Source organism: Nerophis lumbriciformis, linkage group LG06, assembly GCF_033978685.3.
Source record: "Nerophis lumbriciformis linkage group LG06, RoL_Nlum_v2.1, whole genome shotgun sequence".
NCBI classification, from domain to species: domain Eukaryota; kingdom Metazoa; phylum Chordata; class Actinopteri; order Syngnathiformes; family Syngnathidae; genus Nerophis; species Nerophis lumbriciformis.
Genome location: NC_084553.2, coordinates 30,223,259 through 30,237,454, shown reverse-complemented (window position 1 = coordinate 30,237,454; position 14,196 = coordinate 30,223,259). Strand labels below are relative to the sequence as shown.

The 14,196-nt window shown below is 41.4% G+C and overlaps 1 protein-coding gene across 1 annotated transcript in view; it reads left to right on the top strand.

Moving 5' to 3' along the window:
• The window catches only part of mindy2 (MINDY lysine 48 deubiquitinase 2), a 73,000-nt gene that overhangs the window by 41,274 nt on the left and 17,530 nt on the right, over positions 1-14,196 (top strand). Inside the window, exons 4-5 of the mRNA XM_061964081.1 lie at positions 8,874-9,032; positions 9,235-9,337. Coding sequence (XP_061820065.1) covers positions 8,874-9,032; positions 9,235-9,337 — 262 coding nt within the window. The remainder of the gene's footprint in view (positions 1-8,873; positions 9,033-9,234; positions 9,338-14,196) is intronic.

Genomic DNA, 14,196 nt, shown 5'->3' with positions numbered 1-14,196 from the left:
TTTTTAAAGATTAAATGAAATTGTACTTAAAAGTTGAATGAAACTGTACTGTACTTAAATATTAAGTTAAAAAAAATACTGTACTTGAATCAAATCAAAACAGGCTATGGCTATGCATAGCTCAAGTTCTTGCTGTTTTTTAACTTGACTCTTTATTGCTTTCTGAAACATTTGGGGTTTCTCATTGCATTGAAGGCATCATTGTTATGTGCAGCTTTCTCTGCCAATGTTTGTCATTGTTTACATGTGTTCTGCGTGTTCATTGGCTGGGAGGCTGGGAAAGGACGGATGTTTTGGTTTTGGTTCCCACCAATGTTCCCTCTAATTTGTCATGTGTCTGAGCAAACGCAAAAACTACCTGAGCATTCAGTGGACTGTGGAGCACATGTGAGCAACGTCAGACGTGCACACTGTGGCCTTACCAGCATCCCACCTGTCCCAAATCTGACTTAGTTAAATGTTTTATTATAATAATCAAATGACAGCAGTCATTTTCATTAGATTATTTTTTAATATAAGTTTTATGGCCCACTTACATGAAAATAACTAACTGTTTTTTAGCTATGTATTAGTATTTTATGCCTGGGTGGGGGTCCTACTTTGGAAATAATTTGTACCTCATTCAGACATCACATTTAAGTTCCCCTTAAAATATTCCCAGGTTACAATGAGATGTGAGCATGGGATAAAGTGTACATTCCTGTAACTTTCTGTCTGTAAAAATATGTTTTTATTAGCACTTATGTAATCTAGTAACAGCATTTCATGATTGATATTCACAAATTAACATTCTTAATACAAAACCAGTGAAGTTGGCCCGTTGTATAATTCGTAAATAAAAACAGAATACAATGATTTGCAAATCCTTTTCAACTTATTCAACTGAATAGACTGCAAAGACAAGATAGTTAATGTTCGAACTGAGAAACGTAATTTTTTTTGCAAATAATCATTAAATTAGAATTTAATGGCAGCAAAACGTTGCAAAAAAGTTGGCACGGCATTTTTACCACTGTGTTACATGGCCTTTCCTTTAACAACACTCAGTAAACGTTTGGGAACCGAGGAGACCAATTTTTGAAGCTTTTCAGGTGGAATTATTTCCCATTTTTGCTTGATGTACAGCTTAAGTTGTCGTATTTTACGCTTCAAAATGCGCCACACATTTTCAATGGGAGAAAGGTCTGTACTACAGGCAGGCCAGTCTAGTACCCGCACTCTTTTACTACGAAGCCACGCTGTTGTAACACGTGGCTTGGCATTGTCTTGCTGAAATAAGCAGGGGCGTCCATGATAACATTGCTTGGATGACAACATATGTTGCTCCAAAACCTGTATGTACCTTTCAGCATTAATGGTGCCTTCACAGATGTGTAAGTTACCCATGCCTTGGACACTAATACACCCACATACCATCACAGATGCTGGCTTTTGAACTTTGTGCCTATAACAATCCGTATAGTTCTTTCTCTCTTTGTTCCGGAGAATACGACGCCCACAGTTTCCACAAACAATTTGAAAGGTGGACTCGTCAGACCATAGTACACTTTTCCACTTTGCATCAGTCCATCTTAGATGAGCTCTGGCCCAGCGAACCTAGCGGCGTTTCTGGGTGTTGTCGTTTCTGGGTGTTGTGTTTGGCTTTGCATAGTAGAGTTTTAACTTGCACTTACAGATGTAGTGACGAACTGTAGTTACTGACAGTGGTTTTCTGAAGTGTTCCTGAGCCCACGTGGTGATATCCTTTACACACTGATGACGGTTTTTGATGCAGTACCGCCTGAGGGATCGGAGGTCACAGGCTTAGCCGCTTACGTGCAGTGATTTCTCCAGATTCTCTGAGCCTTTTGATGATATTACGAACCGTAGATGGTGAAATCCTTAAATTCCTTGCAATAGCTTGTTGAGAAATGTTGTTCTTAAACTGTTCGACAGTTTGCTTATGCATTTCTTCACAAAGTGGTGACTCTCGCCCCATCCTTGTTTGTAAATAACTGAGCATTTCATGGAAGATGCTTTTATATCCAATCATGGCACCCACCTGTTCCCAATTAGCCTGTTCACCTGTGGAATGTTCCAAATAAGTGTTTGATTAGAATTCCTCAACTTTCTCAGTCTTTTTTGCCACTTGTGCCAGCTTTTTTGAAACATGTTGCAGGCATCAAATTCCAAATGAGCTAATATTTGTAAAAAATAACAAAGTTTTCCAGTTCGAATGTTAAGTACATTGTCTTTGCAGTCTATTCAAGTGCATATAGGTTGAAAGGGATTAGCAAATCATTGTATTCTGTTTTTATTTACGATTTACCCAACATGCCAACTTCACTGGTATTGGCTTTTGTAAATGACAGTAGAAAAAGAACACATCTGATTAAGGAGTCATAGTGTAACTACGTGGAATTTACACTTTGTGTGGTGTTGGAGTTGTCCGACTTTTTTGTGGCCATTAACGCATCAGTGGCCAAGAGCCATGAGCGTGTGTGTTGGTGAGAGAGAGAGAGAGAGAGAGAGAGAGAGAGAGAGAGAGAGAGAGAGAGAGAGAGAGAGAGAGAGAGAGAGAGAGAGAGAGAGAGAGAGAGAGAGAGAGAGAGAGGCTGCAGTTGATATGACAGGAGAGGCTGCAGTTGATATGACAGATGAGGGGCTGCAGTTGATATGACAGATGACAAAGAGTTAGTTTTGGCCTGTTTTGTACTGCAGCTTTTCTAGATTTAAGTTTTTTACTCAAGTTTTTGGTTTGGTTACGGCCGAATATAAACAGCTTTGCTCAATAAAGTGATCGATTGAATTCCTGTCCTTTTTAGAGCATCTCGACAGACATTACACTAATTGAACAGTGTTGATGATCATTGTTTTTTTTATTAGGGCCGCTTGTTGTCAGCTGTCACTCACAGAGTTGCATTGCAAAATCCTACAGAACAATTAGTTATGTATTTATTTTGTTTAGAGTTCAGATTGGATTTTATTTTGTGGGTGGCATAGATTTGTTGTGCGCAGAGGACGAGTGAGCAGTGCGCAACTTACAGGGAACGTTGGTTCCCACGCTTGTTGAGTGATAGAAATGACGGCGTAAGACGGTTCAGTTTGTGGTTTTTTGGGGGGTTTTTTTGGCATTGACTACGGTCTGCAGTAGTCTGATTGTAACCACTTCCATTGAAGGCTGATAAACCCTTGATAACGGCTCGAGTCACGTCATTATAGTATTTAATGAAGTGATTTGTTTGGCGTATCACTAGATCAGTGGTTCTTAACCTTGTTGGAGGTACCGAACCCCCCATATTTTCATATTCGCATTCACCAAACCCTTCTTTAGTGAAAAATAAAATGTTGTTTTTTTTCAAATTCAAGATAAAGTTATGTTTTTTTACTGGTGCACAAAATGAACCGTGCATGAGCATTACCTTGTTCAAAGAACAAAACCAACACAGTGCATGAACTCACAACAAATTACACACCTGCAAATCAGATGGAAATTAGAGGGAATATTGTTTGGGGGTATCCATAATATGCCTATAGGGAGAAGTTTTTATTTTCACGATGCATTGGGTGTGTCTTGACCTCCGCGACAGAGGCTCCGCCGAACCCCTGAGGCCGACTCACCGAACCCCTAGGGTTCGATCGAACCCAGATTAAGAACCACTGCACTAGATGGAGCTCGTACGCGTACCACAGTTTGAGAATCATTGCTCTTGAGGAATCAGCTAACTGTGCATTTTGCCTATATTCCAGGACACAAATAATCAACAATCGATTCCATGCAATTGACCAAAAAATTCTTAATGGTCCATCAATATTTTCTTGATCTGGAACTTTAAAGCTCACTAACAGTTGGTGCCAAAAGACTCCTGCGGAAGTCAGAGCTTTTCTACCTGTCACTCACACACACACCAGGGACCTGGAAAGATTGAGATTGGGCAAGTTTTCTAACAACACAGAATGTCCATTTTCATTGCAATATACCAACTGCTATTTCACTATTATTTTATTTTTGATTTTGTGTAAAACAACATACCGTATTTTTCGGAGTATAAGTCGCACCTGTCGAAAATGCACGATAAAGAAGGAAAAAAACATATATAAGTCGCACTTTTAGGGGAAATTTATTTGATAAAACCCCACACCAAGAATAGACATTTGAAAGGCAATTTAAAATAAATAAAGAATAGTGAACATACTATGACGCATAAATTACCAACTGAGAACGTGTCTAGTATGTTAACGCAACATATTATGGTAAGAGTCATTCAAATAACTGTAACATATAGAACATGCTATACGTTTACCAAACAATCTATCAGTTCTAATCGCTAAATCCCATGAAATCTTATACGTCTAGTCTCTTACGTGAATGAGCTAATTAATATTATTCGATATTTTACGGTAATGTGTTAATAATTTCTCACTTAAGTCGCTCCTGAGTATTAGTCGCACCCCCGGCCAAACTATGAAAAAAACTGCGATTTATAGTCCGAAAAATACAGTAGTTTTCCCAAGATTTTTTTTTATATAGTCAGGATCTTCTTATATTTGCGTCAACTGTCAAGACAGCAATACCATTCTTAATACAGATTAATTGTGTAGTTAAAATCAATACAACATGAATTATTTATTCTATTTTAAGTATCTGATAATGACTGTATTACACTGTATGGTTACAGCGATTTAGCCTAGCTGCTTTTCCATGTGCAAAACTCAATCTTGTGCAAAAATGCTATATCTCCTTTTGTTGACCAATCACTGTCATCCTCCTGCTCTCATTCAGTCAGAGCAAATTGTACGCTAATGACCTCTTATACTGGAGAAGGGATCCATCGAGAGCTGAGATAAGTGCGAGTGATGTGGCGCTAATCATATCATCTGCTGTTGGATGGGGCAGATGTGGTCCATTATGCAGGCTCAGATAATCCCGCCATCCATGATGCTTGCAAGCGTCCTAATCTGCACGCTCTCCAGTGGGGTCACGCTGAAAGCTTTACACCTCAACAACACTTCATCAAGTGTCAAAGCATGATGACGCTCTCCAATCGTGATGCTTGTCTCAACTGTGAGGTGATGAATAATATTGCTACGTTGCGATATATTACGTTTTCTATAACGTATGTCAGCCTTTATAGCTGTGTGAGACATACTGTAATACCTAAAAGATGTTAAGTAATCACATGTCACTAGTCGAGATTAATGGCCATCCTATGCTGAATTTATGTTCTGCCAGATGACAAAAATTTTTTTTCTTTATTCCTTTAAGTTCGTACTCATGTGAAACTCTTTCGGGTCTTTTAACCTCATACTGACCCAACTCTTTATTAGGTACACCTGCACAATTAAATTACATCTAATACAATATATAAACACATATCGTAAAGGGGGCGGTACCTCTGGATTGGCAGACCGGGGTGGTGGTTCCTCTCCTCAAGAAGGGGAACCGAAGGGTGTGTTTTAACTATCGTGGGATCACACTCCTCAGCCTTCCTGGTAAGGTCTATTCAGGTGTACTGGAGAGGAGGCTACGACGGATAGTCGAACCTCGGATTCAGGAGGAACAGTGCGATTTTCGTCCTGTTCGTGGAACTGTGGACCAGCTCTATACTCTCGGCAGGGTCCTTGAGGATGCATGGGAGTTTGCCCAACAGTCTACATGTGCTTTGTGGACTTAGAGAAGGCATTCGACCGTGTCCCTCGGGAAGTCCTGTGGGGAGTGCTCAGAGAGTATGGGGTATCGGACTGTCTGATTGTGGCAGTCCGCTCCCTGTACGATCAGTGTCAGAGCTTCGTCCGCATTGCCGGCAGTAAGTCGGACACGTTTCCAGTGAGGGTTGGACTCCGCCAGGGCTTCCCTTTGTTACCGATTCTGTTCATAACTTTTATGGACAGGCGCAGTCAGGGCGTTGAGGGGATCCGGTTTGGTGGCTGCAGGATTAGGTCTCTGCTATTTGCAGGGTTGGAGAGGAGACCCTGCCCCAAGTGGAGGAGTTCAAGTACCTCTGAGTCTTGTTCACGAGTGAGGGAAGAGTGGATCGTGAGATCGACAGGCAGATCGGTGCGGCGTCTTCAATAATGCGGACGCTGTATCAATCCGTTGTGGTGAAGAAGGAGCTGAGCCGTAAAGCAAAGCTCTCAATTTACCGGTCGATCTACGTTCCCATCCTCACCTATGGTCATGAGGATTATGACCGAAAGGACAAGATCACGGGTACAAGCGGCCGAAATGAGTTTCCTCCGCCGGGTGGCAGGGCTCTCCCTTAGAGATAGGGTGAGAAGCTCTGCCATCCGGGAGGAGCTCAAAGTAAAGCTGCTGCTCCTCCACATCGAGAGGAGCCAGATGAGGTGGTTCGGGCATCTGGTCAGGATGCCACCCAAACGCCTCCCTAGGGAGGTGTTTAGAGCATGTCCGACCGGTAGGAGGCCACGGGGAAGACCCAGGACACGTTGGGAAGACTATGTCTCCCGGCTGGCCTGGGAACGCCTCGGGATCCCCCGGGAAGAGCTGGACGAAGTGGCTGGGAAGAGGGGAGACTGGACTTCCTTGCTTAGGCTGCTGCCCCCGCGACCCGACCTCGGATAAGCGGAAGAAGATGGATGGATGGATGGATGGATGGATGGATGGATATCGTATAGGTTAGTCTACATCAGGGATGTCAAACTCAAATACAGAGTGGGCCAAAATTTAAAACTGAACAAAGCCGCGGGCCAAGGTTGAACAAATTAAACGTTTAATAGGGACCCAAACAAGTTTTGCATTAAATATTGAACAAGCAAGGCTTATATAACTTTATAGTGACATGCAAAATCGAGTTTCAAATAATAATAGTAATTAAAAAATATCAATGGCATATCAAATACAATTTAAATAAAAATTGAAGGCCTCTTTTCTATTTGCAGCCTTCTGAGGTAAATATCAACATTAACTTTTTCCACAGGCTAATACATTTGAAAATAAAATAATGAATAAACCAACCATTCAGGACTTTAAACTGCTCAGTTTGCAAAACACTGATCTAATCTGATGTACCCAAGCCAGATACCTGACATCTTTTCTTGGATGCTAGTTCATTAATGTCGGGGCTTAGGCTTTGAGCTGAAGCAACCTTCATTATCGAACGAAGGTGTTCATCAGTCATTATATCTCGTTATTAACAGTCTTGGGGGCGTGCTTTACAGGCACTGCTTTTAACGTCCTCTACGAGCTGACGTCACGTCCGCTTTTCATCCCTTCTAACAACGTGCCCGCCAAGTTACAAGATACGAGCGGCTTCTGTACGCACACACACGTAAATGCAACGCATACTTCATCAACAGCGATACAGTTTACACTGAGAGTGCCCGTGTAAGCAACTTTAAAATTGTTAGAAATATACGCCACACTGTGAATCCACACCAAACAAGAATGACAAACACATTTTGGGAGAACATCCGCACAGTAACACAACATAAACACAACAGAACAAATACCCAGAACCCTTTGTAGCACTGACTCTTCAGGTGTTGTGCCGGATAATGCACCCCCGTCGTAGAATGCACCCCCTGACGGGAGTGTTATATCAACTAAAGCCCACACTTAAAGTTTCCACGTGCAAGATTGAATCTATTTAAAAAAGTTATTTAATAAGAAGCCAAAAATGCAAAAACAATAATGTTCGTGTTGGAGGAGTTGTGAATGAATGAAATATGAAATCCGTGCTGCAGTGGCTGCTGGGCCACAACATTAGGTACACCTGCAGACTGCAGCACGGATTTCATATTTCATTCATTCACAACTCCTCCAACACGAACATTATTGTTTTTGCACTTTTGACTTCTTATTAAATAACTTTTTTAAATAGATTCAATCTTGCACGTGGAAACTTTAAGTGTGGGCTTTAGTTGATATAACACTCCCTTCAGGGGGTGCATTCTACGCCGGGGGGTGCATTAGCCGGCACAACACCTGGACGCTACAAAATACACCCCTGCTACCCTCCAAACTCCACCTGCTAAGGCTCACCTGTCAATCCTCCTTTTTGCTTTTTTCCAGTTGCCCCCCCTTCTCTCATCCATCCATCCATCCATTTCTACCGCTTGTCCCTTTTGGGGTTGTGGGACCCTTCCCGTATTTTCCTATATTTTAACATTCTTTTTTTCTTTTTTTATGTGGGAGCATCACAGCTTGTTTGCTCAGCAACACTCTGTTTGTGGCGGTCCGCTCACTGTATGATCAGTGTCAGAGCTTGGTCCGCATTGCCAGCGGTAAGTCGGACCCGTTTCCAGTGAGGGTTGGAGTCCGGTTCTTTTCAGAACTTTTATGAACATAATTTCCAGGCGCAGTCAGGGCGTTGAGGAGATCTGGTTTGGTGGCTGCAGGATTAGGTCTCTGCTTTTTGCAGATGATGTGGTCCTGGCCAGGGATCTTCAGCTTTAACTTGATCGGGTCACAGCCTACTTTACTTGAGAAATTGTCCCCTGTTAGCAATTGGAATACTCACCTGCTGGCAATCCCAAATCGAGAGGACAGGGCTGGATCATTTTTATAGTTTTGCTGTGTTCTAAAATGTGCACAGCATTCCCTGTGCTTCCTATCTACTTGTTTTTTTAAACACCTGCACGCTATCTCTGCATCTTGGGGTCACAACTACAGTGTGGAGCCACTCCTCTAAGCTTGTAACAATCATTACAACAAATAAACTGATTTTCTTAGTATCTTAAGTGTCATTATCAATTACCATTATCACTGGAGGACGAGGTCAAACAGAGTTTGGCACCTGTGGTATAAAATATAATGTCACATCACTTTTGTTCATTTGTTTGTTTGTTTATTATTTGTTTTTATTTAACACCACGTTTAAAGCACTGTATCCTTTTACAGCATTATTTTTAGTTCTTTCCTTTTTGTTTCTTAGAACATGAGCGACGCCATGGCAGTGTTGCACAAGCTCCAGACGGGCCTGGATGTCAACGTCAAGTTCACCGGGGTGCGGGTCTTTGAGTACACCCCAGAATGCATTGTGTTCGATCTCTTGGACATCCCTCTCTTCCACGGCTGGCTGGTGGACCCACAGGTGAGTTGACCATGCCTTTTCACTTTGGATGACTTGAAGTTAGAGTTCACCATTCTTTAACTGTAATGCAAATACAGAACATGTCCATAATGCTACAATCCGTGACCTTTTATATGTAAACATTCCACGGCTACAGGACCGTGTCCCAGCTTCGTGCAGCCTTGCGTCACTTCTTTCTCACAGCTTGTATCTTTATTTGCAGATGCATGACAATGTCAAGGCAGTGGGCAACTGCAGCTACAACCAGCTGGTGGAGAAGATAATATCCTGTAAACAGTCAGACAACAGTGAGCTGGCAGGCGAAGGTCAGTACTTTTTTTTTGTCGCTCTCCTTGTGCCTCTCCCCCGCTTGTGTTTAATTGCAGACTGCTTGAATGCAACATATTTCATATTTTTGTACGGTCAGTTTTGTTTCATTGATGAATACACCTCCATTTTCTGCCATTTACATCAGCAGATTTTGCTGACTGCAGTTTGCAGTGTTCCCTTATTGCCACACAAGTTGCAGAGGCAGGACAGAGAGAGGAATAACATTGGTCTATTTGGTGGCATCACACCATGAGATGATTCTACTAAACTTACTAGTGCCAACACACTTGACACAAAGCTGCCAGCCAAGTTCAAATAAAAACAGGACGTGCATGTGACCTACTTACACAACTCACCGCCAAACTTGGACACTAAATATTTGCCTATTCAATGCTGGGTTTCCTGAGCCAAACTTTTCATCAGGTAGTCCTGCACAATGAACAGTACTTGAACAGTACTTCGTCAGCACTTCATCAAAAACAGTAATGCTCAGTTTTGATTGACATGGTTATGATTTTGACCACGTTTACACTGCAGGCCAAAGTGGCCCAAATCTGATTTTTTTAAGACCTGATTTTTTCCAGCTGGCTGTTTACACTGCAAGTAAAATGTGATTTTTATCAGAATCCTTTGTAAATGTGCACAGGCCCCAATGTGGCCTTGACATCACTTGCATGCGCACTTCGATAAAGTGAAAACAAAGGAAGTTGACCGGGTGGAAGTCGCTACTACTACAAAATAAAATAAAAGTCGCAACACCTTAAAAATTAGTGGAGGGTTTTCCGTGGAAAGTAAATGAAAGTAATATAATGTATGAATGGATGTATATAGTGTAATATATTTGGGAGGGTTCTAATCTTTTTATAACTGTTAAGTCGAGGAGACACAGACATCAGCGTGGATCTAGGTAGGGCTGGGCGATATATCGAATATACTCGCTATATCGCGGGTTTGTCTCTGTGCGATATAGAAAATAACTATATTGTGATATTCGAGTATACAGTACGTTCTCACGCAGTTGCTTTTAGCTGCCGGCATTACACTACAGGCTTTTTTCACTCTTTCTTGTCTCTCCTTCAAACAAACAAGCGCACCTTCTTACATACGTCACATACTGTTGCGTCATACGCCCTCGCTGAGCAGACAGGTAGCAGCATGGGTAACATTAGCTGTGATGCTAGCGGAGTGGTGCGAGTGGTAATACGAGAGAAAGAAGGTGCGAATCTGGTAACAAAAGAAGGAAGAATTAATTCCTAAGAAAAACAGCACGGGGTCCATCGTCTGGCGGTGGTTTAGCTTAAAGCGGGAAGATGTCGAACAAGTATGCGGCAAAAGTGTTGTTACAAAAAGTAGCACCTACTGCTAATTTGTAGCATCATTTGAAAAGTCACCCGCTAGAGAATGAAGAGTGCTTGAAACTCTGCATGTCAACATCTCCGTTCGGTGCCATACCCACCAGATCAACACCATATGAAAAAATTAGTCAACAACAGAATTTAATAACGTCCGCAGTAACCTACTACATAGCAAAGGACATACACTATTTGATTTCCTATTATGCAGCTCATTTTTATTTGACAGTTATTGAAATATCTTGTGTGACATCATCACACGTCAACTTTATTTGTTTTAAACTATTGTAGTTGCGTTCTGTACAAAAAGTGTTGTTTTGATATGTCATCTTAGTGACATCATGCACAAAAGTGCACTAATAGCTTGTTTTAAAATCGCTCTGACAATCGTGCACTTTCTGTTTTGAAATGACATGAATGTTTGTGCCACTGCTTAATAACTGTTTAATAAATACAGTTTTGGTAAATTGACTTAATTGTGGTTTCCCTCTCTGCATGAAAGTTTAAAAATAGCATATATTAATGTAGTATGAACAAGAATGTTTCAATGTAGACACATAGAATCATCATACTGCTGTGATTATATGCATCAAGTGTTAATTCAAGGCTAAGGCAAATTATCGAGATATATATCGTGTTTCGTGACATGGCTTAAAAATATCGAGATATTAATAAAAGGCCATATCGCACAGCCCTAGATCTAGGTGAGCTTTATTTTTCAACTCACAGAGTCACATGTAAGCAAATGCGCCGCAGCGTCAATTCCGGTCTTTCAACAATCGCTATTTCTTCGGAATCCAAATATGTATTTATATTAGAGGTGGGAATCTTAGGGCACCTCACGATTCGATTACGATTACGATTCAGGAGCAACGATTTGATTAAAAATCGATTATTGTTGCATCTTTATGTATATTAATGCAGTTTTATATTTCATTTTTGCAATTATCACTTGCAACTTTAAAAAACAGTGCAGTTGTAATAACAAACAGCTAAATGAATTCCCACATGTATTAAATTAATGAAAATGTGTGCAAAACTATAACATAAGTGCCCTAAAACAAAGGAGCTGGTTGGATCTCTCAGTGAGGTGGCTCACTGCAGTCAGCCAAATTTTTAGAACTGTCTGCATCACTTTATTTACAATAAATATTCTGCTCTTGGGGCAGCACGGTGGAAGAGGGGTTAGTGCGTCTGCCTCACAATACGAAGGTCCTGAGCAGTCCTGGGTTCAATCCCGGGCTCGGGATCTTTCTGTGTGGAGTTTGCATGTTCTCCCCGTGACTGCGTGGGTTCCCTCCGGGTACTCCGGCTTCCTCCCACCTCCAAAAACATGCACCTGGGGATAGGTTGATTGGCAACACTAAATTGGCCCTAGTGTGTGAATGTGAGTGTGAATGTTGTCTGTCTATCTGTGTTGGCCCTGTGATGAGGTGGCGACTTGTCCAGGGTGTACCCCGCCTTCCGCCCGATTTTAGCTGAGATAGGCTCCAGGTCCCACGACCCCGAAGGGATTAAGCGGTAGAAAATCGATGGATGGATGGATTCTGCTCTTACTTTTTGCTGGTTGGCTTAACAGATAGCTTACAGTTCAGTTCAACAACGATTTCAAATTAGAAATGGTCTCAGCTGACGAGGTGCTCAAAAAATTGAGCGCGCTCCACCTAAACAAGGCCACTGGCCTTGACAATATTCCCTCCAGATTCCTCAGGGACTCTGCCACCACCATTGCCCCAATCATCACACACATAATAAACCTCTCAATTAAACAAGGCCAAGTACCAAAAGATTTCAAGATAGCAAGAGTAACTCCCCTTTTTAAAAAAGGAAGCAAATTAGAACCTGGTAACTACCAGAGGTGTGGACTCGAGTCACATGACTTGGACTCGAGTCAGACTCGAGTCATGAATTTGATGACTTTAGACTCGACTTGACAAAATGTAAAAAGACTTGCAACTCGACTTTGACTTTAACATCAATGACTTGTGACTTCACTTGGACTTGAGCCTTTTGAATTGACATGACTTGACATGACTTGCTACTTTCCCCAAAACCCAAAGATGAAAAAGTTATTCGGGAGCGCTCCGTATTTTTCATTGTGTACTTGTCTATCAGCGTTGCGTGTGTCAGCTGGTGTGCTCTAGAGCACACCAGCTGTTGTACTGAGCTCAGTACAACAGCCAATCAAATTAGATCTACTTTGTTTTCATCACACAGCATTCATCCAATCAAATTGCAGGACAACCAACGAAGAAGACATATCCAAACCACACGCCAGTGAACAAAAAATGATACCTAAAATAATTTCGTTTGGGTATAAAAATTACGAGGTGGTCAACACAAAACGGTTTGCAGTATGCAACACATGCGGTTCGAAAATTACTGATGGAGAGGCAACAACTTCCAACTTCGTCCGGCATTTGAAGTTGCACAAAGAACGGTAAGTTTTGAATGTAAGATAACGTTTATTGGCTAAGTAACGTGACTTTTATTTGCTGTGTAGTTAAATCAGTGAGGCTGTAAACTCACTGCTAACGTTATAACGTTATTGCAAACACGGGAATCTGTTGCAGTTCACTACCTTATTCATACTTTTTGTTCAGTGATTTTTTTCAAGCAGGGTTACATTAGTCAATATATCACACGTAACGTTAGACGGCGGTCAGCAGCACCGCGTATTTTAGCCACCTAAAAAAAGACAAAAATAGTAAAATAAAGGTAAAATAAATACTACGCCCCCATCGTGCACAAATGACTGACAGACTCTTGGCTAATTTGGTCTTTTGCAAATGCAATGCAGCATAGGGCCCTGACATATAAAAAGTACAACTTTTTTGTTATGTTCACGTATATGTCATGTTTTTTCAATGTTAACACTTTTGTACAAATAAGTACATTTGCACTTTATTTTTTAATGTGTTTGTTCTGTAAAGGAATGAGTTAATGTTTAAAATGACTGGTTAATAGTGCTATTATAAAGTGCAATGTCAGCACAATTTTCTTTCCTGCAATTTAAAATGCACTTGTTTTAATAAATAAATACAGCGTTTGAAAAGCATACACAATCTGTGTTAATATATTAGTCTGTGGTTAAAAGGACTTGAAAGGACTCGAAACTCAAAATGCAGGACTTAGGACTTGACTTGAGACTTTCCAGTCTTGACTTTGGACTTGACTCGGGGCTTGCCTGTCTTGACTCGGGACTTGACTCGGACTTGAGGGCAAAGACTTGAGACTTACTTGTGACTTGCAAAACAATGACTTGGTCCCACCTCTGGTAACTACCGACCTGTTTCTATTCTCAGTTCCATTTCGAAAGTAATGTAAAAAATAGTTTATGAACAGGTCGATAGATACCTTGCCGCTAAAAAACTCATGTACAAATTCCAATCCGACTTCAGAACTAACCACTCCACTGGCACATGCCTTCTCTGTCTGACCGACCACATCAAACATGAGGTGGACGCGGGTAAATACTGCGGCATGGTCATGCTGGACGTTCA